Source organism: Triturus cristatus, chromosome 6 (assembly GCF_964204655.1).
Source record: "Triturus cristatus chromosome 6, aTriCri1.1, whole genome shotgun sequence".
Taxonomy (NCBI): domain Eukaryota; kingdom Metazoa; phylum Chordata; class Amphibia; order Caudata; family Salamandridae; genus Triturus; species Triturus cristatus.
This window is the reverse complement of record NC_140589.1, coordinates 617,374,135-617,397,772: the sequence shown is the minus strand read 5'-3', so window position 1 is coordinate 617,397,772 and position 23,638 is coordinate 617,374,135. Positions and strand designations below refer to the sequence as shown.

Sequence of the window (23,638 nt, the reverse complement as noted above, 5' to 3'; positions counted from 1 at the left end):
ACCATTGTTGACGATAGGGGGAGGTTTGTGGCGGTGGCGGGGCGGTGGGAAGGAAGGACTTTGGTTTTGGTTTCGGTTTATGTCCCGCCGGCCCTGCAGGCCGCCACATTTGCTGAATTGGGCAGGGCTTTGCTGACTCTCCCGGGGGGCATGCTGGTAGTGGGAGGGGATTTCAACGCTGTGGGTTCCGGACTGCTGGATAGATACCCGCCCAGGGACACAGGGGGGGCTCAGAAATGGCTTCCGGACCTCCTGGACACGTTTGGCCTGATAGACTGCTGGAGGCTCCGGCACCCCACACAGAGTCAATACACGTTTCACTCCGGGGCGCATGGTAGCCTCTCCAGGATTGACTACCTGCTCACTCTGGCCGCACATGCCTCGCTGATATCCGAGGCGAGGCACATGGCACGTGGTATCTCTGATCACTCGCCAGTGTGGATCCGGCTGGATCTCGGTCGGGAGGGAGGAGGGAGGAGGGAGGGTGGCCCCCATTAACCCATGGTATTTCCGAGACCCCAAGATGCGCAGCGCCCTGGTAAAGAAGGTAGATAATTACTTTAAGGACAATCTGGGAACCGTGGACTCGGCGATCTCGCTGTGGGAAGCTTTTAAGACGGTGCTTCGGGGGGAGGCCCTCTCCCTGGTGGTGACTGCCAAGAATCGGAGGGATTGCGAAGTGCGGCAAGTGGAGGAGGAGATTGCGGCCCTTGAAGGGGATATGGAGGAGGAGGTCACAGAGTCCTCATTGCATGAGCTTTGCTTGAAGCAGGCGGAGTATAGGGACCTGGTGACGGACGCCGCCAAGACCCTCAGCAGGGAACAACAGGGCCGTCTGTATGATGTTGGAGATAAGGCAGGGAAACTCCTGGCGTGGCTGGACAGGAAGGAATGGGTCAATAGAGTGGTGCCAGAGTTGATTGGAGAGGGGGGAGAGGCGATTGTGGAACCTGAGGGGATTGTGGAGTGTTTCGCGGAGTATTTTCATAGGGTTTATTCCTCTGTGTCGGACAGGCCGCCCGAGGACTCGTCTGATCTCCTCCGAGATATCGAGTTGCCCTGCCTCTCTGACATAGATAGGGACGATTTGGATGGCGACATCACGGTTGACGAGGTGGCGGGGGCGATTCGCGCGTTGAATTCGGGTAAGGCCCCTGGACCGAACGGACTGCCGATCGATCTGTACAAACTGTTCCCGGATAGGGTCGCCCCTCACCTGCGCGCCATGTTTTTGGAGGCGCGGGGAGATGGGATCCTTCCGTTGGATCAGCGGCTGGCGTCGATCGTGGTCATACACAAAGAGGGTAAACCCCGAGATAGATGCGCCTCCTATCGGCCCATTTCACTCCTCAACGCTGAGCCGAAAATTCTGGCCAAACTCCTGGCTACCCGTCTGATTAGGGTACTTGGCGATCTGGTCCACCCGGATCAATCTGGCTTTATCCCGCACCGAAACACAGCATTGAACCTTAGGCGTCTTCATGGCGTCATCGCCAGGGCGGGCACGCTGCGTGAACCGGCTGTTGTGGCATCTCTTGATGCCACGATGGCCTTTGACACGGTGGAGTGGGCATACTTATGGGCCGTGCTGGCCAAGTTTGGTTTCGGTCGCGGGTTTGTGAGTTGGGTCTGGTTGCTGTACGAGGGGCCACTAGCGAATGTTGTGGTGAATGGTCGGGCATCTACCCCGTTTCAGCTTGGTAGGGGTACTCGGCAGGGCTGCCCCCTGTCGCCTCTGTTGTTCGCCCTCGCCCTTGAACCGTTGGCTGCGTGGATACGTTGGCACCCGGATATACGGGGCCTTCGGTGGTCGCCTGATCACGAGGACCGTATTTCGCTTTATGCCGATGATATCCTGTTGTATCTTGCCTCACCAAAGAAGTCGCTTATAGTGGTCTGTGACGTACTCGCATCGTTCGGTAGGAACTCGGGGCTTGTGATTAATTGGGGCAAATCGTACTTGTACGTTCTTAGTGGCGAGGTCCCACCGATCCCTAGAACATGTTCGATACAGGTTACCCAGCAAGGTTTTGTGTATTTGGGGATTTTTATATCCATGGATCCTGTTGTGCGCTATGAGAGGAACTTGCTCCCCCCCTTGGCACGCTTGAGGCGAGATGTTGAAGGTTGGCGGAGGCTGCCGCTCTCCCTTGTTGGGCGTGCGGCCCTGTTCAAAATGATGTCTCTTCCCCGCTTCCTCTACGCCCTCCAGAACACCTTGGACTGGGTACCGGCCAAATACTTTCGGGAGGTCGAAGGCCTCCAAAGGACGTTGCTGTGGGATGGGCGGCCGCGAATAGCTATTTCAAAGATGACGCTCCCATGGTACGATGGGGGCATTGCGCTCCCAGACATCCGACGGTACTATTGGGCCACGCAGCTGAGCGCGATCAACCATGGGTTTTACGGCCCTGCCCTCAGCCCTGGGTATGCCATGGATAGGTGGCTGCTGCGCGGCGGCAACTACTACAGGGCGTTGTATTCGCGGTCCCTAGACTCGTCCCTCACGGGGCCCACAGGTGTGGCGGTGCGCGTATGGAAGATGGCGACCGACTCGCTGGGCTGGAAGGATAGGCTCACCCTCGCTACCCCATTGTTTGAATCGGAAAGGTTGGGAAGACTCTGGCACACGAAGGGCTTTGATAAGTGGGACCTGATAGGTATATCCAAGGTGGGAGATGTGCTGCATAAGGGGAGGGTGAAGTCCTTCGAGGAGTTGCAGACTGAGTTTGAGCTAGGGACTTCAGAGTATTTTAGGTATATCCAGCTGCGTCACGCCCTCCGATCGGTCCTCGTGGAGGGTGAGAAGGTGCCGGAGTCCTCTCCCCTTGAGGACCGAGTCCTTGATGGTCATATGCCCGAGAGCACGATTTCGCTCATATATAAGAAGTTGATAAACGTCCGGGCAGACTTGCTATTGGGGCTGAGAGAACAGTGGACCAGGGATGGCCTAGAGTTGGATAATGAGGACTGGCAGTCAGCGGTTTCTTCGCCTAAGGAGGTTGCGATCCCGTCGCGTCTGAGGCTGGTGCAGCTTAAAATACTGCACCGGGTGTATGTTACGGGGCCAAGGCTGGTCCACATGGGATTCTCGGAGGACGGCCTGTGCAGAAGGGGATGTGGTATGGTGGGTACTTTCCTGCACATCATTTGGGAATGTGGTGTCATTGTGGAGTTCTGGAGGAGAGTCCATGCAGTTATGGGGGAGGTGACGGGCATTGTGGTACAGCCGGAGGCGCGGTGCTGCCTCCTGAACGTCTGGGGGCCCACTGATCTCGATGAGGCGCAGACCCAATGGGTGACTCTGGGTAACATGGTAGCTAAAAGGGATATCGCGCGATTATGGGGCTCCTCGGGACCCCCTACACTGACCGCGTGTAGGAGAACATGGATTGGAGCATGTTTAGGGAGAAGACGGTCTACTGCTCTAGAGGTCGCCCCCGGAAGTGGCATGCCATCTGGGGGCGGTGGAACCAATACAGGGGGGGAATATGTCTTGCCCCGGACCTGGAACCTCCCGAGGAACAGCTTTCCCCCTGACCTACCTTCCAGCACAGTTTGGTTGTGGTAACCGTTCTGGGCCTCTGCTGTTCCCCTTCTTCCTCCCCACACAGTCTTATACTTAGTAGATGAGTGGGGTCCTGCCTCCCCTGGGGGCTTTCGCCATGGGATTTCAATGTTTCTGCCTTGCTGGGGTTTGTTGTGTGTTTTTTCTGTGTATATTTAAAATTGGACCTTTGCATTACTCATCGTACTGTATCGGGGACACATTACTGTATCTAACTTGCAATGCTGCCGAACCTTCGGGCTGTCGGCTGAATAGCTGTGTCCTGAATTTCGAAATAAAGGTTTTCAAAAAAAAAAAAGAAATATTAACTGTTTTTTTTTTTTTTTTTAAACCTACATTGCAACCATCCCGATACGTGCATATAAAAGCAACCTGCATGGGGATATAAAACTGGTTAAACATAATGCATTCTTTTTTTTGTTTACAAGTTTGCTAATACCTACCTTCCTCTATTTCTTCTTAAAATAAAAGTGCTAGCTTATATGTTTGAAAAAGGAAACTAGACTCTTCTTACCTGAGCTCAGTTCCTCTGTCCATTCAGTCTTCACCACAACACTCCACCCACTATAGAAGTAGATGAAAAACCGAGCACGACATCCTAAAGACAGAGTAAATAAAAAAAGGACATTTTGTTCCATTGAAATGAAAGGAGAATTGTGGGAAAAGCTTTTTCTAAAATTAAAAAAATATATATTTATTAACTTTTAAATAATATCTGTTAATGTTTAAATAAATTAAATGGTATACTATATTTAATAACATTTGTTTTTTTAATTAAATAAGCTTTCAACAAAAATTATTTTCTATTTATTTTCCTTTAAAATACTATTTAACTTAATTTTAGGCAAGTTTATTCCTTTCTAAATATTTCATATTTATAGGAATATTGTCTTATAGTTTTTTCTAAATAATGTACATTTTTTTAAAGAATGTTACAAATAAATATTTTTATTTATTTTAGGACAATTTACTTCAAGAAATTGATAGTATTAAGTGAGATGTTATTTTAATACTTGAGTATCAATACACTTCCCCACCCATAGCCCCTACATTCTTTACATCCCGTTTCTACAAAATATTTTACACATTGTATTTAAGTATGTTAATGTATTTTTAGATTTTTAAGTATATATTATAATTAATATTTTAATTTAATAATCTAGCACTTAAAATATTAGCTAAGTATTAATACACTTACATACTATTAGCCCCTGTATCCCTAACATCACTCTCCTAAAAATATTTTTCAAAATTAGATATTTTAATCTAGTATTAATTTTTCTAAATTATTGTGTATATTTTTAAATAAATGAATACTTTTACAATTAAATGAATACCTGAGTGTTAATATACTTTCCCACCCATAACCCCAAAATCCCTAAAATTCCACATCCTGTAATTAATTTTAAAATTAATACTCTAGCAATTATAAAAACAAAATTAATACCTGGGTATTTATCCAGTTTCCCACCCATAGCCACTATGTCCCTAATATCCTGTTCCTAATAATTGCTTTGTGATACAAACTAACATATATTGTTCCAATATTAATATATTAAATATGTATATATATTTTGTAATTAATAATCTAGCAGTTTTAAAAAGAAAATAATACTTGGGTATTCATACACTTCCCCACCCACAGTCTCTAGCCCAAACATCCTGCACCTAAAAATCATTTTTCAAAATTGAATAATATATATAGATCTATTTGTTTAATAATTGAATTTTAAAATTCATGGTAAATTATTACTCTTTCAGTTGCATTAGTACCTAAGTATTTATATATTTCCCACCCATAGCCCCTGTATCCTAAAATCCTGCTGCTCATAATAAATTGGTAAATTAACAATAAATCATCTAAAATTAATATTTAAAATATGCATACAATTTGTTTCAATTAATACTCTATCAATTTTCAAAATGAAATAATATATGAATAGTGGCGCTAGAGGCGGGCCAGCAAGATGGCTGCACCTGTGTGACGCTCTAGCAGGCCAGGACGAAAAAACAGCATAATCCTGTCCCCAGAGCCGTAAAAGACGGTAAAAAATGACAGGAATAGCCTGGTGAAATATAGAGGCAGGCAGGGAAATATATTGCTCCGTGCTGGCCAGCTGGGCAACAGCTGATCATGAGGACGCCACAGCGAGGCCTACAGAGCGGCACGCAAAGCCAAAGACGGAGAAGCGGAGGATGAGCAATACATGTGCTGCAGCCACCATGCGATTGCTGTGGATGCAGAAAGACAGGAGACTGCTGCGGTCTCTGTGGAGCTGGCTGACAGAGCTGCCCATCTGACTATGGAGGATGCAGGGAGACAAGCTGGGCTGGGTTGGGGAGCCGCAGCTGACTCCGGGAGATAGAGACCCGCGGGGGGAGTGTGATCTCCCCTGGATACCCATTAGGGGCACAAGGCCAAAGGAGACACTACACAAGACACTGCTAACAGGAGGTGGTGGCTTGGCTAAGGGACAGGGAGACACAGACGTGTAGCTGACATTGCAGAGTCTGGCGCGGGGCCTTTGGGGAGACCGAGGCGAGGCCGTCATCATAGATCGCCCAAGAAGACCGCTGGGCAGGCCGCATTTGCGAGCCCGTGGAGGAACAAAAGCCACATTACTGTGGTGAAGACATAAGTGAGAGGGCCTCTCAGGGCCCAAAGTTGGAACAAAGGCACAAGTGCTATGCAGACCACAATTACTAATATAGGGGGAAAATAAGGAAAAAAAACAAATCTGCAAATCCCCCTGCAAGGACCTTGCTGCTTTCCTAATGACCAGGCCTACTGCACGTTCATTTGCTGTAGACAAAACGGGTCTGCTGGAACTAGTGGGGCCCCCCATGAAGTTCTGGAAGGAGTGGGGTGAAAGCCTGGGCCTACCAAACGAACTACATCTGTGCTGAACACCACATAAGAGGTCGACTAGTCGTTACGTCACCACGCTGCCCTTAGAGCCGCTGTTCCATTGAGGTGAGGGTGCTGTGACCCACAGAGATGGGCAAAGCAGAAGGCAGGCAGTCGAAACTGCCTTTTGAACCCCGAAAATCTGCGTGTAATCAGAACCAAGAACAGGCCGCGGCCATGGCAGAGGGACAGAGAACAACTAGCAGGCTGGGGATGAGGACATGTAAACCCTCCTGCTAATGATGAAACGCAGCCTCACATCGATAGAATCCAAAATGGATTCCATGTGCACCCACATGGATTTCATAAATCAAAAGCTAGAAAAACACAATGGGAGGATAGTTGAGGCAGAGCACAGAATATCAGAACTGGAGGACTCCACTTCCCAAAGAGGAGATCAGATGCACAAAATGGACCGGGTCATAGCTGCGAACAATGAAGACAGGAGGTGAGGTCCAGGAGAACAATATATAAATACTGGGGGTACTGGAGGCCACTAATACAGGGAGAATGGAGGAGAATGTAGAGCACATTCTAGTCACCTCCTTCAGCAAAGACTTTTTCTCCCCGCTGTTCGTGGTGGAACAGGCACATAGATCCCTGGTGGCAAGCCCACCCCCGGAGCTACCCATAGTGGCTAGGCTCCTCAACTATCGAGACCGCGACGTGGCTCTTCGTCTGGCAAGGGAACAGCGGGCAATTTAATTTGAGGGCTACAACATCGCACTGTACCCATACTTCAAAGTAGCGGTACAGGAAGCCTGGAAAAGTTCCTCCCGGACAAGAAAAAATACAGCAGGCGCACATCACCTACGCTATGTTCTTGCCTGCCCAACTCATAATAACACACCAGGGGAAACAACACTTCTTCTCGCAGCAAATTATGGACTTTCTCAAATGTTTGCCCTGAGGCTCTCCCCCGTAGGGGGCATGTTGCCAGAGAGCAGATCAACCTCCCCTCTGTAAGAACTGGGCTAGCTGATCCTGTCGCTCAGTGGATTAGTCACAATTCCTCAGTCAAGGCACACTGGCACATCCAGATAGTTGTTCCGTAGGTCTCCTACTGGGCTGCGGGGAGGCTCTCAAGACCACATGGCTACCCGTCAGCTCTCTAGCAAGCTTCACCAAACGTATGACGTTTCTCAACACAAGGACACTAACAGATACATTGACAGTCTAATGAAAGGTTACTAATTACTTTGGGCTCCACGCTACTGTCCCAGATGCCCCTGTTCAATTGGGGAGAAACGGCCTTGCACCTTGATGATGCCCCGGAAAGGAGACCTCTCTCATGGAAATATTTTTTCCTCTTTCATTTTGCGTTTTCTCTACTGCTACTTTTCTCTGCTACTCCCTCCTCTGATAGTTACCTACTCCGACCTACCTTCTATCTCTTCCATTCTTTCTCTACCTTCTGGTATCTCCGTTTTTTTTTGGTTTAGCAGAACACTAGTTTACCTATTTGATATTGGGGCTGCACTGAACTTTTCCGGATGTTGGAGGGTGGGAAGGATTGTCTTCGGCATGTTGGGAAGTTATTGCAGTACAAGTGCATTCCACAAGCTTTCAGGAGGCTGTGTTTACCCACCAATGGCCCACAGGCACAACAGTAAGGTTAATGTCCCACTAAGCTCAATAGGCTAATTTCCCATGGCAGACAAGCTATGACACACAGGGTTTAACTTCTTAAAGCGGAATATCTAGAGCCTGGGCACCCATGTAAGCACAGACATATCCTTGGTACTTGGACAGGCACAATATACATGTAGATATGTTACAAGTGACACATACTGCTCCTGCTTCCACCCCTCATTTGCAACATGCTGAGCTTCACAGAGGTGCTTTTCTTCCTACTCCTCTTATGCGAGAGGGACAGCCATCATAAGTCATAGGGTTACCCCCTACGTTGCAGAGGGTTCCATAAAGGAATTGCAAGGCTGCTACAGCATAATGCGGGGTAGGTTATTGTCCAAGTCTATCAGGCTGGTTAATTGCCCCAATATTGACAATGCAGCTTTTTAAATGAAACTTTGGGGAATAGTTATGAATATTGTCTCTACCCACATTATCTGGATGGGAGATTTAAATCTCACTATTGATCCCATCCTCGAACGGTCCCATCCTCAGCCACACCGCTATACCAATGTCATGGTCATGGATTAACACCAGCTTCTGGATGCCTGGCGGACAATGCATCCAATGGACAAGGAAGGTACTTTTTATTTCTCGATACACTCCAGTTGGTCAAGAATAGACAATTGGCTGATGTCCAGAGGACTCGACACCTGGCTCGTACATGCACAATATTTAGCACGGACATACTCAGACCACTCCCCAGTACATATGAGTCTGTCCCCGTCAGAGGCTGCACCGCCGTTCTCGTCCTGGCACTTCCCTCCCAATTCACTGCTGGATGTTCCCTTCAGAGAGGAACCATGGCAAGAGTTAGAGGATTTACTCAAACTCAATATAGACTTGGTACCCACATAGCAATAGTATGGGAGGCTATAAATGTAACAATCTGTGGCCTTTGCATCTTGAAGGCAGCAGGTTTCCTGAGAGACAAACGCAATACATTGGAAAAGTTAGAAAGGGAACTTTGGGAGTTGGATGCTCAGCTGCCTGCAGCTCATGAGGGAGAGGGGAGAGCTACGTTCAGGGACAAACTCACGAAATATCAGACCACAGCTGATAGGGAGAGTCTATTTCAAGGAAAATATCATCAGGCCAGAAGATATGGGGAGGGAGAGTGTCCAGGAAAGGCGCTAGCAGAAATTACCTGTGAACCCTGATTCTCAAACTATATCTTGGAGGTCAAAGATGCTGAGGGGAGACAACAAAAAGACACTGAAACCATACTTTATACCGTTTGGTCTTACTATTCCTCGCTAAACACGAAACGTAGATCCACTCCCCTGGACATGGACACTTACCTGAAGGCTGCAGCCCTCGGATGGCTGAGTGATGCACAGCGAGAGTTTCTCTCGGCTATTCTTGTTTTTTAAAGAACATATTTGATTGGTTTTTGCCAATATCGTGCTCATAGAGCCATATTATACATATGCGTGTTAGGATATAGCATAGGCATAAGTATACTATGTAGTATCTTATAACATAACAATAAACATGCTGCGATAGAAGGAAGCAAAACAAAAATAATCTTGCGGACAATTAATCATGTCCCTGTGTCGCTACTCTGGTACTCAGTTCCTGTCATCCCTTTGTTAACAGTAGGCAAAATCAATACATTAGCCATGGGGCAGTACCTCTGCAGCCGGGGTGAACTATTCAGGGACCGCCAAAGCACTTCAGACAGGTACCAGAAAACTCCCTTCCAGAGACTATCCAAGGCGAGACACATCCAAACCGTTTGTAGGAATGTGACTTCTTCAGCACCACATCGCAAGCACGCCGGGGATACTATAAGACCTGCTTTCCAAAGCCTCAGACATGTGTAATATGTTCTGTGTTAGGTATTTTAGCTGGATCAGCCGTAAGCGCAAAGAGAATGCAGGCCCCCGGGGAGACTTCAGGGCCTCCTTCCATTCACTGTGGTTGATGGGACCTATGTCTGCTTGCCAGGTCTCTCTCAGGTTCTCCAGTGTAGAAGTGCTATGTGTGACTAGTGTCTGGTATATTTTGGAGATTTTATGGTCCCCAAGGTCTCCTTTGAGGAGATTTCTAAGACTGGGCGCTAGAGCATGGCGAAATTGTAAGTATTTATAGAATTGGGTGCGCAACATGGAAAATTCTTCTTGTAATTCTGCAAATGATTTGAGAATAAGTCCCTGGAGGATGTCACCCAGAGAGGAGATCACAATCCGGTCCCACCCATGGAAGCCCCGCAAATGCTGCAGATGTGGAAGGAAGCAATGTGTGAGATGGTTCTGCCAGTCAATACGGCGAAGGGACTGTCGCCATGTCGTCAGTACAAAGTGGCCGGCGGGAGAGCTTGAATGTTCGGACTTCCGTATAGGTATTTGTAAAGCAAAGGGTCTCAGAACAACCATCTCTCCATGGCGTACGCAGGTTCATCTCATAAGCCATACCACCAATCATTTAATATTTGTAGATGAGAGGCCACATAGTACGACTGTATGTCAGCAGCCGCAATGCCCCCACATTAGGCGGAGAGAAAGCAAGTGCGGAGCAACTGTCTAACCGCCCCCCCACAGAAACCCGCTCAGCAAGGAGTTGATCTGCCTAAACCATGTCTGCGGAATGGGGAGGGGTGGTTCTGTGGCTGATACAAGAGCCGCAGGAGAGAGATCATCTTATAAAAAGCTGACCAGCCGTATAGGGAAAGGGGGAGACCCCCCCCATGATCTCAACTCAGTCTTGACCTTGGCAAGGACCGTATCTATATTGCATGCCCTGGAGATCTCCTGCTTGTCTGTGATAAAGACCCCCAGATATTTCATACCCTCCTGAGTCTGGGAAAGATCTGCAGCCCATCTCTCTCGGCTGATTTGGAGGAAGATGAAATCAGAGCAGCAATTAAGCAGCTACGGTCTGGGAAGACACCTGGCCCAGACGGCCTCCTGGCTGAATTTGATAAAACGTACATTGACATTCTAGCTCCATTCCTCAAAACTCTCTATGAAGAGGCCTGAGAATTGGGCACTCTCATGCCCACCATGCGGGAGGCCTTAATCAGTTCCCTCCTAAAGCCTGGCAAATCAGCAGATGCCTGTGAATCAAATAGACCCTTATCTTTAATTAACTACGATGTGAAAATACTGTCCAAGCTACTTTCTAACCAACTCAGCCTCCTGATGGAAGTGCTGGTGCAGCCAGACCAGGCTGGCTTCATACCAGGGAAAGCAACCTCACACAATTTGCATACCCTTTTTTCGGTGCTCCAGGACATAGACCCGGGGCTGGCTGTGGTGGCTGTCTTTTTAGATGTCACAGAAGCATTCAACTCCCTGGAGTGGGACTTTCTGCTGTGGTGCATGGGCTTTCCCCCTCACTTTCTGGCATGGGTGAGACTTCTATACCAACAGCCACTAGAAAAACTCACAGTCAACAGGACATGCTCTCCCCCCTTCGCTATATCTTGAGGCACCAGGTAGGGGAGCTCGTTGTCACCCCACCTATTTGCCCCGGTGGCAAAGCCGTTGGCAGCCACGCTCACACAACATCATCATAAGAACACACTTAGATACCCGACCAGGCACATATTGATGTCACTCAACACCGATGACATCACATTGTATGTCAGAGACCCCCAGAACAGCCTAAATGCCATAAATGGGAATTCATAAGATATGGAAAACTCTCTGGACTAATGGTTAACTGGGAAAAATCCCAGATTTTCTCTCTCACTCTGAACACTCCCCAAAACACTCCAGGTTACCCGTTATAATGGTGAGACTCAGAAACCAAATATATGGGCATCGTCATTGCTACTCCCCAACTGACACCTTTACCCGCTGGATAGCTATGCCCTTGTCCATGGCAGGACATATAACGCTGATAAAAACTGACCATAGTCCCCAAGCTGCTATATCTCTGAATTAATATTCCCTAATCCCCTGGGCGCTAGTTTTTAAAAAGTATAAGAACAAAGTTTATCTGACTTGCTTGGAGGGGAACACGACCGAGGCTCCAGTGGGATATACTCACACTGACCTTCTCCTAGGATGTTTTTAAAGCTCCAGATCTGGAATTATATTATTTATGTACCCAAGCACACTATGCTGTATATTGGTTTCACCGCCCACCCTTCATGCACCGCCTGGCGGTGGAACAGGGATACATGGCACCAAACCAGACAACCGCTTTTCTTGGTCCAGGCCCACAGAATCTTTTACTCCCTGTAACACAGGAGGCGGCCTGTCATCGGATGCTTAACCACCTTAACATACACACATTGGGTGGCATATCTACAGAGGGGAGCTGTCAACACAGAGAAGACGTTTTTGGGGAAAACAGACCCACCACCATAGAGATATTCTTGTACATTAGGCTGAAGCATAAGATTAGGGCAGCCACTCCAGACTTTCCGACTGCCCTGCCCCTGCTGCACATAATACTGCAGGCTACTACCCCTTCATATATGGTATTGAGTCTCTATCGCAGTACCCTAACCGCCCAGCCTAAAAGGTTGGGTAGATCAAGGGCGGCATGGTAGACAGACTGGGCACACCCTTAGAGAACATACAGTGGCATCCTGCTGCCAACAGATGGGAATGATAATTGCCAGCAGCCGGTTAAGAATGATCTATTTTAAGTTCTTACACAGAACGTATTACACCCCAGCAAGGCTGCACCGATATCACTTGTGGCTATCGGATAGCTGCAACAGATACGGGGCGGCGGAGTGGACTTCCTCCATCTAGGATGGTCTTTGGGCCTGTATTTAAGTATTGAGAGGAGATAGAAGAAGCCTTGCCACACATGACGGACACACAAATCTGCCTTACTCCCCTCACAGCACTACTCGACTATACAGAGATCATAGAGGCACACTATAGGTTATTCGTCTCACTGAGGATCCTGCTCACAAAACAACGAGTTGCATGTAGACAGGGATGTGAGAGGGCTACCAAATTTAAAGATTGGCTGAATGACTTAGTGTATTGCCAGGATCAACTATCCACGTACTCAGAACTCATGCCTGCGTCCTCCCGACCTAGAAATATATGGGGTAGTTACGAACAACAGGGGCCCCCCTAGAACCTGAATCAGGGGCTAAATAATACTGGAATCCAAACAGTGGTTCAAGTACATAATTAAAATAGACAAACAATTTGAAAAGTAAATCAAAGACTGAATACTAAGACTTTGATTGGAAAGTGAGAGAAAAAGGAAAAGAATGTGCTGAACAACTAGTAAAACACCCAAAACCCATGCACAGATAATCACTTTTGATTAGAAAATGTTATTATCAAAAAATCATACACACAACAGTAATAGCGCTCCCAAAGTTACACAAACAATGTTACAAATATGACCAATGACATGTGTAAACAGACAAAACGTGGCTGAGGAAAACTACAAAAACAGGGTACAAAACAAAACTGAGAAACGTAACACAAAAAATGTATCCTCTTCGGTTAGAGCCGCATATTAGCGTCGCCGGCGTTTCAGCCGGTGGTTAATTAAAGGGTCATCATCAGGACAAAACATCAGACATAAGAGCGTCCACTGGATTTCAAGAAAATATCTGTATCATTAAAAGGACTTCATCAGATTTAAAATGTGAATCAAGCAGCAAATGTAAGACCAACATTTTTTTCAATAATCAATAGGTGGCAAAAAATGATGGTAATCAATTCTTGTGATGAAGCCCATGATTTCTAGGGATACAAAGAGATTGTTGTGATCTAATCGCAAGTCTAAAAAGTGCAGCAGGTATGCTGGTAAAGGAAAACCAATCAAAGTCTTAGTATTCACTCTTTGATTTACATTCCAAATTGTTTGCCTATTTTAATGATGTACTTGAACCACTGTTTAGATTCCAGTAGAAATATATTGGGGCACCTAAAAACCTACTTGCTGCTCAATCCCCAGACAACTGAAGATCAAAATGACCCTGGCCAACATTAGTAAGCTAATATCAGATAACTACACAGTACGCAATAGTGGGGCAGAGAAATTGACCTAACTACTGTTGACACACAGAGGGCATCCCTCACCAAAATGGAAGCTCTTCATTTAGTGTGATTTCAGTATTTACAGTGGTATTCATTTACTATTAAAATGTAGTATTCTTTTAGTATGCATGAAGACTAAGTAGTATGCCCACAAGCCGAAATATGCAAATGAGGGAATACTAGTTCTACTCAACTACCCTTCAAATACATGATGAACACTTCAATTGATTGCTAAAAGAAGACTAGTAGTATTCTAGAAGAATAGTATTTGAAGCTTAGTAGTATTCCGTTAGGGTTTATTTGCAGCTCTTCTGCTATTCCAAGAGCAAAATGAAGACTAGTCGCATTGATAGTGACCACTGTTTGAAGACTAGTGGTATTCTTTGTGAGCAATATCTGAAGACTATTGGTATTCTTTGTGAGCAGTATCTGAATACTAACGGCAATGATTGTGAAGACTCAAGTAAGACTAGCAGAATTTAAAGTGAATGTTAATTGAAGACTAGTTACATTCACTCCGATTAATTTATAGTAATGTGATTGATTTGATAGCTTGCACAGGGCTCTTAACGATGCCTTATGGGCCTTTCAAACTAAATTTTATTTGTTACATGTTTTGAGTCAATGATTATAAGCGGACTACAAACTCATCAGTTATACAATCAGCAAACATTTTATGATGTGTATGGAACATTTGTTTGTTTTCATATTATCCAAAAGAACAATTGTACAAAATTGAATTAGTCGCCAGATAAAAGCTTAACTGTTCTAACGCCTGTGTTTATTTTCCCCCATACTCTATTAATGGTATAATTTAGAAAAACAATTTGCTAAACACATTGTACAAGGCTTTTATGCCATTAACTTATGCTCTGAAGGAGATGCAGGTGACCTGTGAGATGACTTTTTATTGACAGAAGAAACTTGCAGATTGGTTGAACTTAATTTAACAATTGTAAACCACATTATTAGTAAAAATGTCTACATCAGATGTTTGAATGGAGTTATAGTCTACCAAATTATCAGAACAGATTTTTAAAAAGTGACAAATATAACCGGTCCGTCTCTTGGCATTTTCACTTTTAGATATATTGCTATATGAATTAAAGTTTATAAGCACATCAGTGGTAAAAGTGTCTCCATCACATTTGAATAAAGTTATTGTCTATCAAATTATCAGTCTAGATTTAGAGAAACGTGACAAATATTACCAAAGCTTATAAAGTTTGATGTGGTGAAAATTTCCGTCTTGCATTAGTGCACTTGTTGTGAAAGATACGCTGGTCACTATTTGGGACTTTCCAGTGGTGCTCCTTGCAAAGCGCCCAAACAAATTCTGTAGAATAAATATAAAAGTGGATACATTAAAAATATACATTAATAGGTGGGAACAGTCAGGTCAATTGATTTCTGTCATGAGCATATCCTTCAGTCAGTGTCCTAACAGTCCCATTTACCACCTGCAACCCACTGACTCAAAATACTACCTTTGATTTCCCCTCAATCCCCCTCAGTGGTGGTGGTTCTTGTAGAGTACACACAGGACTTTGCTATTGGCAAGTATCCTTTAAACACTTTCAATGGATAAAAAAGAAGGAATACACTAAGTTTAACTAGTTCAATATATATATATACACAATACATCCAAACATACCTCTGCAAGCAGAAACTTTCTCTTCATTCAAGCCTCTATCCTTCGAATGCTTTCTTTGACCAGTTCCTTTGCTGTTTGCCAATTCCTGATCGTTGAATACCATAGATATGACGCGATTTAGCACAAATGCTCCAGGATCACTTGAAGTTGGTGCTCTTGCAATTAAACTATAAAGTTGGCCAGCATCTACCAAGATATCGTTGTATCGAAGAGAATTTTTGGGGTCCTTAATGAGTTGTATAAGTCGCCCTTGCCTGTATTCTAAAAATGCACTCCCCATCTCTGAAGCGGAGGTCGTTTCTTCCTGCATTGAAAGAATGGAGATGGATATTAGAGATACAAACACATGAAATTAGCCTTCATATGAAATTAACATTAACATGAGTCTTCTCAGTAGAGTGCAACAACTCTTGTTTAATGCCCCAAGTAACATTTCAAAAAACTCTCGTAAGAGCGAAAGAGAGAGCGCGCGAAAGAGAGATAGAGAACGCGAGAGTGAGAGCGCGCGCGCGAAAGAGAGAGAGAGCGCGAAAGAGAGCGCGAAAGAGAGAGAGCGCGCGAAAGAGAGAGTGAGCGCGCGAAAGAGAGTGAGCGCGAAAGAGAGTGAGCGCGAAAGAGAGTGAGCGCGAAAGAGAGTGAGCACGAAAGAGAGAGAGAGCGAAAGAGAGAGAGCGAAAGAGAGAGAGAGCGAAAGAGAGAGAGAGCGAAAGAGAGAGAGAGCGAAAGAGAGAGAGAGAGCGAAAGAGAGAGAGAGCGCGAGAGAGCGCGAGAGAGAGAGAGAGAGCACGAAAGAGAGAGAGCGCGAAAGGGAGAGCGCGAAAGGGAGAGCGCGAAAGAGGGAGAGCACGAGAGAGAGAGAGCACGAGAGAGAGCGCGAAAGAGAGAGAGCGCGAAAGAGAGCGAGCGCGAAAGAGAGCGAGCGCGAAAGAGGGCCAGATGTACGACCCTATTTTGCATGCGCAAACTGGTTTGTGACCCGTTTGCACATGCAAAATGTAATAGGACAGTGTAACAATCCCGATTTAGCGAGTCGCATTTGTTTTGTGACTCGCTAAATAGGAATTGCGAGTTGCTATTAGAAAGAGACGTTCCAAGGGCGTCCCTTCCTAATAGCGAGTCAAAGGCCTATGTAAGAATGTTTTGCAACCACAATATGCGTTGATAACAGTTTGAGCATCATCCGAGCGCTGGTGCCACACCCATAGGAATCTCAACACTACCTCCCATTAAAAAAAATGTTAAAAAAAAGTTTCATTTTTTTATAATGCATCCCGGGCTGCATTTTTTTTTTTAAACTACTTCATTTAAAAGCAGCCTCAGAAATGGAGGTTTGCGGAGCCCAGCAGGCCACCATAGCTGGGAGATCCAGCCATTCCCAATGGTGTCGCAAATTGCGAGTGCCTCTTGAATATTGATGAGGCATGCAATTTGCAAACCCATTGGGAATCACAAACAGTGTCTCCGACACTGTTATATATAGTATTTAGTGACTCGCAAAGTGCGACTCGCAATTGCGCGCAACTTGCGAGTCGCTAAATGCTATGGTCGTACATCTGTCCCTTAGAGAGGTAAAGATAGAGAGATATGCAACACCACCATGTACATATTAATGTTATGAAACTGATATCAAGTTTTTTGTATGGGTGAATATGAACTTATACATATATCAGGGGTGATAGAATGGCAATATAGGAACAATTTACACTGAGTTTCAGGTGACATCATACACCATGGGCTGAGTGGTTTAAAAATAGCTATAGTGTTTTTAGTCTGTTGCTGCTCCATGGTATTCTGATCTTCAATGGAGTGAACATGCCAATATAAAATAAAAATACTACACAGTTTGCTTCTGCATATAAATCTGCATAAGCTATCCAGGAGGATAACAAATGTGGTAATGGGTGGTGGAATGAAATGGGGGTAAAATGTTATAAGTGCGCAGGGACAACAAAGTGGAGAATTCACTGCACGTGACTTTAAAAATTTGGCGTATATAATTTTAAATTCACAACAGCAACTGGAAGCATACAATACAAATAACTGAACAATTATCAAAGAACAAACTTACATTAGTTTCTGAAAAGATATTCAGGAGACCTCTAATAGCCTTAGTCACCACTGGGAGATCTTTTAGGTCAATCCCAAGTGCTGCAAAAAAGCAAATATATGTACATTTAAATGTATATTGGTTTTATTTCATGAATCATTTGATAGTTTAAGTTGGCATATACAAAAGAAGACTTTAAACTTACCAGCTATCACATTAGCACGATTTATATGTGTTTGCACATTTGTTCTATTGGTTTCTCTGTGATCTTTTTTATTGTACACGTTAGGTCTTGCCTCACTGTGGTCAGACAGTTCATTATCGTTGTCAAAATCATCTTCATTAGATTGACAATTGCCGAGATTCTCCCATATCTGATCTTCTTCACCATTGGCTATGTTAATGGATTTATTGATGGTTGCAATTAGCGATTCTTGCATTTGCTGTGGCCTGTATTCAGAATGTATTTGTTGTGCCAGCACAGAGGATTGAAGTTGGTTCTCTGGATGCACAGATGATTGATAGGATGTATTACTTTGTGATGGTTGGAGTGGATGTGAATTAACTTGGGGCCAATCTTTTTGGCTATGAATCGTGGGTTCTGATCCACTATATTGTGTTGTTTCGTCATGGACTCTTGGCACATATCTTGAAGGGGAGACAGATGTCATAGCTTCCGAGGCATTCAATAAATAATTGTTGTGCGACGGTATTGTAGGCGACGACATGGTGCAATGTAATTCTGTCTGATTTAATTCTGCACATTGATTATCAATATTGAGTGAGTCCCTCGCAGAACCATGTATACTTCCTGACTGATGGACGGTTTGTTGAATGAAAGAAAGACTGTTAGACGCTAGAGCAGAAGTAGTTGTATCTTTGTGTTTCCCAACTCCCTGTCTACTGTAATCCGGTCTTTCTATAGTTGACTTTTGTAGGCCTGGGTTGCTCAAAACTTGATGTTGTTTGGGTTTTCCATTAGCGGTCAAATGGTTGAATGAAAGCGTATGGCCTGCTCGTGGAACAGAAGTAAAGCTATTGCACTCTGCTAGTTGCCTATGATTCAGATTTGTTGTTACAGGGCTACAGTGTAGTGTTCCTGAAGGTGCAGTGCTGGTTGATGGGGCAATAGTTTGCCCAGTGTTAATGCTTTCTGAGATAGAATTTCTAGTCTGGTTTGGAGTTTTTGGTGGCGGATCAGTGTAGTTCGTTGTCACAGAAGTATGTAAAACATCACTCTGTTGTAATTGAAAGTTATATCCAGAAAATTGCTCACACATTCTTTGCATTGTTGGATCTACACATTTTGAATTCGTTTTTTTGGTTGTATTTTTCTTTAATAATGTCACAACAACATTTTTCTTTTTAATGCCATCCTTCTGTTGCTGCTTAATGCTTCTGGCGAATTGCTGCTTTTTCATTTTGGTTGCAGGTTTTGAATTTTCGATTTCGCATTTATCCATCTTTGATTTATTCATTTGTAAAGCATTGAAATCATTTTTGCGTTTCTGACTTCCTACAACTGGCATATTTTCTTTAAGCTCTTTTAATGGACTGGCAGCTCGATCTTTTTTCTTAGAAGACAGTTTTTTTGTCTCAATGTTACCCATCTCTTTTAATGGACTGGCAGCTCGATCTTTTTTCTTTGAAGACAGTTTTTTTGTCTCAATGTTACCCATCTCTTTTAATGGACTAGCAGCTCGATCTTTTTTCTTTGAAGACAGTTTTTTTGTCTCAATGTTACCCATATGTACCAATTCCTTGTCCAAATCCTGTGCTAAAGTCATACTGTTTTTTTTAATAAACACATCCATAGTCTTTTTTACAGCTGCACATTGTTTTTTGACTGTAACATAAAAAAAAAGAATTCATTTTCAAAATGTTCCTATTTGCAAACGACTTGCGATACAGTACTTATTTGTATGACCTATTGTGTAAATTTACTTGTCACTGAAACTGGTGAGATTAGAGTACCCAGTGTAAAATGAACAATTACTATGGACCCTCAATTAGTCTGTTGCTGCTCCATGGTATTCTGATCTTCAATGGAGTGAACATTCCAATGTACATGACAGATCCTCTCTACCTTATTGCAAGTGCATCACATCCCAATGCATTTGTAATAAGGTGGATGGGTAATTCATAATGTTTGGGATGGAGTACTCATCCACCAATGTGTAAATCAGGTCACAAATAAGGTATTGCATTACATTATGTATTTAATTTGTAGTCATTTTCTATGGAGCTGTGGGCAGGCATGTAACACCTCAGAAAGAGGTTTTTGGACATAGGTGTAGGGTTGTGAGAACTGGCTACAGTAGTAGCCGCCAATGGGCTTACGAGAGATTGTGATCAGAGTAGAATATATGCCACTAGTATTTTGGGAGTCGGTGGAATAAGCCAAGGGAATAGAAATATAGAGATCGAAAGTGCAGCATGGAGGCCTGCATGATGGGACATGAGGAGAAAAGACTTCATTTGATGTACCTTTAATAGCAGATCTTCAATGCCAAGGAAAAGGTGATTTACCATAAGATGAGATGACTGTCTTAAACAACGTAGAGCCAAAGTGGAAAAGGGAGCATTGCATATGTGAAATTTATTCTCACTTGATACCGAAAAGAAAGGTACTGGATATCATCAGGGGCAGACTGGTGTTTCAATGTACAGATTGTGTAAAGGCCGAACCAGATAGCATTCTATGGCCATAACTGGTTCAGCAGTAACTGAGCCTAGGTATTAGTATTGATATGCATTTCAGCAATATTCGAAAGCAAACTTAACTGACAGGGGGACCGTGAAACATACATATTGAAGACACTTACATTCACTGTAGAAGACTAGGATCCCTTTATAAATCATTTTCTTCTTGGTAGGTGTTCCTTCATCATCTAGGTCAAATGTTTCAAAGGCACTGTGACAGCGGGCTCCTAATAAAAGTTCTGAAGTCTTCTCCGTTGCATTAAATGTGACTTCCGCATGACTTTGCAGCACAACTGATCGGTCTACATAGTAAAATATACAGCAATAGCAGTCCTTACTCGATTTCCTCGTCATGTGCGCCATGGCTTCCAAATGTTCTGAATTAAAATAAAAAATCTAAGCTGCCTTATTCTTTTTAAACCCTGTAAATGAAAGAGTAAATATTTAACTGTGATGTAACCTGCAGTGAATGGGACAGTTTGTGCATGGTGCTTTCAACTCACTGTACCATCAAAATAATCCTCAGCTACTGACAAATGGAACCGGACACTTAAGCAGAACGGAGCTTCAGTGTACACCATGAAATTCTTGAACACATTGACAAGCCCATTCCACACTCAACAATGTAGTCCCCATTGTACAACAGACACCCACACTGACAGACACTCAAGCATATCACCAGACATACATAATCATACATCCACAAACACTATGATACTCCCAAATGCCATCACACACCTAAAACACCCAAACACATGCCATCAGGCATCAAATCACATTCACATACTCTAAACTATCTAGCCCCTTATCAAAACAGCTTCTCTTGCCTTCAGAAAGATATGATATCTCACCCAGTTTGATACTCCTATGTCATCTCAGAAACTCATGCTCCATATTAGACAGCAATATACACACCCTCACGCTGAAAATCTAAAAACATGCAGCAATGCATCTACCCTGTTATTAACCCTCGAAAATTATCCATGCAGACATAGCTCAAACACCACACTCACAAAGCGGACACTGATAGACTAGGGTGGCGAAGTGAGCTAAAGAATGATGACGGATTCAACACAGATCTGTGACTGGCGGTGAGTGTCTGAAAAGTTGCAGCACTCAGTCCATCATCTCCTCGTGGTTGCTTTGTTCACCCTAAGTTGGCAGGGTATGCCCAGACAAGGTCCCTTGCCACTGGATTCGAGCTAGCCTGGTTGATGAGGGGTGTTACCCCCAAAACCAGAGGGCGGGAATAACCCAAGGATTGGATCAGTGGGCAGAGCCAGAGGTGTGGGCAGAATGTGCAAACATCCAAATTTTTAGTATTAGTTTGGCATTTCACTGCCAGTTTCATCAAACAATGGATACACATGATTATTTAAGGTTATAATGAGTTATTGACATTAAAACACATTCACAAAGTGGGATATGCTTCTAATCACAGAATGTCCTAAATACGATAAAATGTGGAAGCACAAGCCATTTGTCACCGAGCCATGGAGTTTGTCATCAGCAGTTCTCCCGTTTTCCACAACGGCAGTTCAAACATGAATGGCAAAATATCCTAGTTTGCAAAATGTTTTCTATATAATTATGCCTCTGCCATATTTGCCTCCTAATGGAAGATCTGCTGCATGATCTGACCATTTCAACTACTAAATGGTTTATAGCTCAAACGCATCAAAAGTTAAATGAAAATGTGACTTGTTTTGCTGCGGAGTGGATGGCTTAGTGCAAAGGTTGACTGATCACCTTTCTCACTGTTGCATTTGTATGTTACACTGATACTAATGAGGCAAAATCTTTCCAAAGACTGTTAGCATGTGTACACATGTCAAAATAATAAAATATCAGAAAACATACAGCATTACGCTGCAGCCTTTTTTTTAATGCATAATTTAGTCAACACAGCGGCATAATTTTGTCCTCCTTTGCTGCATATATAATTCCAGTGGCCCCACAGCAAGCAGTACATGTTAAAGGTGCTTGTGAATGAAGCAGAGAGATTGTGAAGTTTGCGAACTTAGTTTGGTGTGCGTGCAAATTCTGCATTGCCAATCCCTGGTGAGTTGCAGCTACTACTTCTGAAACAAGGCCAATGGAGGTACCTATGGGTGAGGCAGACTGGCCTCAAGGGCAGGGCCAGCCTTAGCACTGGCGGTACCCTGTGCATTAATGTTTGTTATTGCCCCCCAATGACCACCTCTGCCATGGATTCCCTCACTACCACCGTTTAACAGTGCCCCTCAAGTCTGCATAACCACACTCTCTCAGACGCATTTAATTTGATTTACAGCGCCACTCATACCAGTGCAGGGTGTCAGAGCACTTAACATCACACACATTACTAAGAGACAATCAATATGTGTGTAAATCACCGTATAGAAAATGTTACATAAGACTAAGGACTACAAGGTGTAGGAGTCACATGACAACCATACTAGTAGGCTGTATAGTTTAATAGTGATTGGTCTGGAGAAACATAAAAACAGATTTTAAAACGTAATACCAAGGTTTAGGGTTCTCTTTAATAATCAGAATTGATTTCTGACCAAAAGAACACTTTTTGCAACATTAGGATAATCAAAGACTGGAGGAAAAACATAACGCTCTAATTTATACCTTGCTGTTTGTATGCAGCTCGTAGATGAGAGTTAATAGCGCACTGTTCTATGTTAGGATTTTAACTTATAAACTGCAAGCAACAAAAGGATCTCTCTGACAAAAGCATTAGCCCACTGACCTATTTACATTATGTGCACTTTGTGATCTGCATTGTACATGTTCTTTGCAGTAGGGTCATTAACCCTTTGAGCTACCTTTCCATGAATCAAAACTCACACTGCCTTCAACTACAACCCAATTGCTGCCGGCTATAGGATGAGGCTCAATGTAAATGACGCAATAGCCTAGAGCAATATGCAGCCTACCAAAAAAAAGTAACATCATCATGGAAAAAGCAAACGCTCATAGGGAATGCAAAATTTAGCAAACCATGTGAAATGTAAGCAGGAACAACATGGTTACCTTAACGCTTCACACTCACCATTCAGAAATCAGTGAGTGCTGTCACCTGCAATCCGATCAGTGATCTCCATTCCCACCAGTGAGCCCTGCTTGGGCGTGCAGCCTGAACGCACGTGCACTGCCTTTAGTGACC

The 23,638-nt window shown here is 44.1% G+C and overlaps 1 protein-coding gene across 1 annotated transcript; it reads right to left on the bottom strand.

Moving 5' to 3' along the window:
* Positions 1–17,736: 17,736 nt before the first annotated feature.
* LOC146817650 (uncharacterized) lies at positions 17,737–23,638 on the bottom strand. The gene is made up of 4 exons (XM_085609652.1): positions 23,525–23,638; positions 20,604–20,858; positions 17,984–19,624; positions 17,737–17,879 (listed from the first exon to the last, which is right to left on the bottom strand). The coding sequence occupies exons 2-4, from the start codon at positions 20,842–20,844 to the stop codon at positions 17,737–17,739; spliced, it is 2,025 nt and encodes a 674-aa protein (XP_085465778.1). The 5' UTR covers positions 20,845–20,858; positions 23,525–23,638.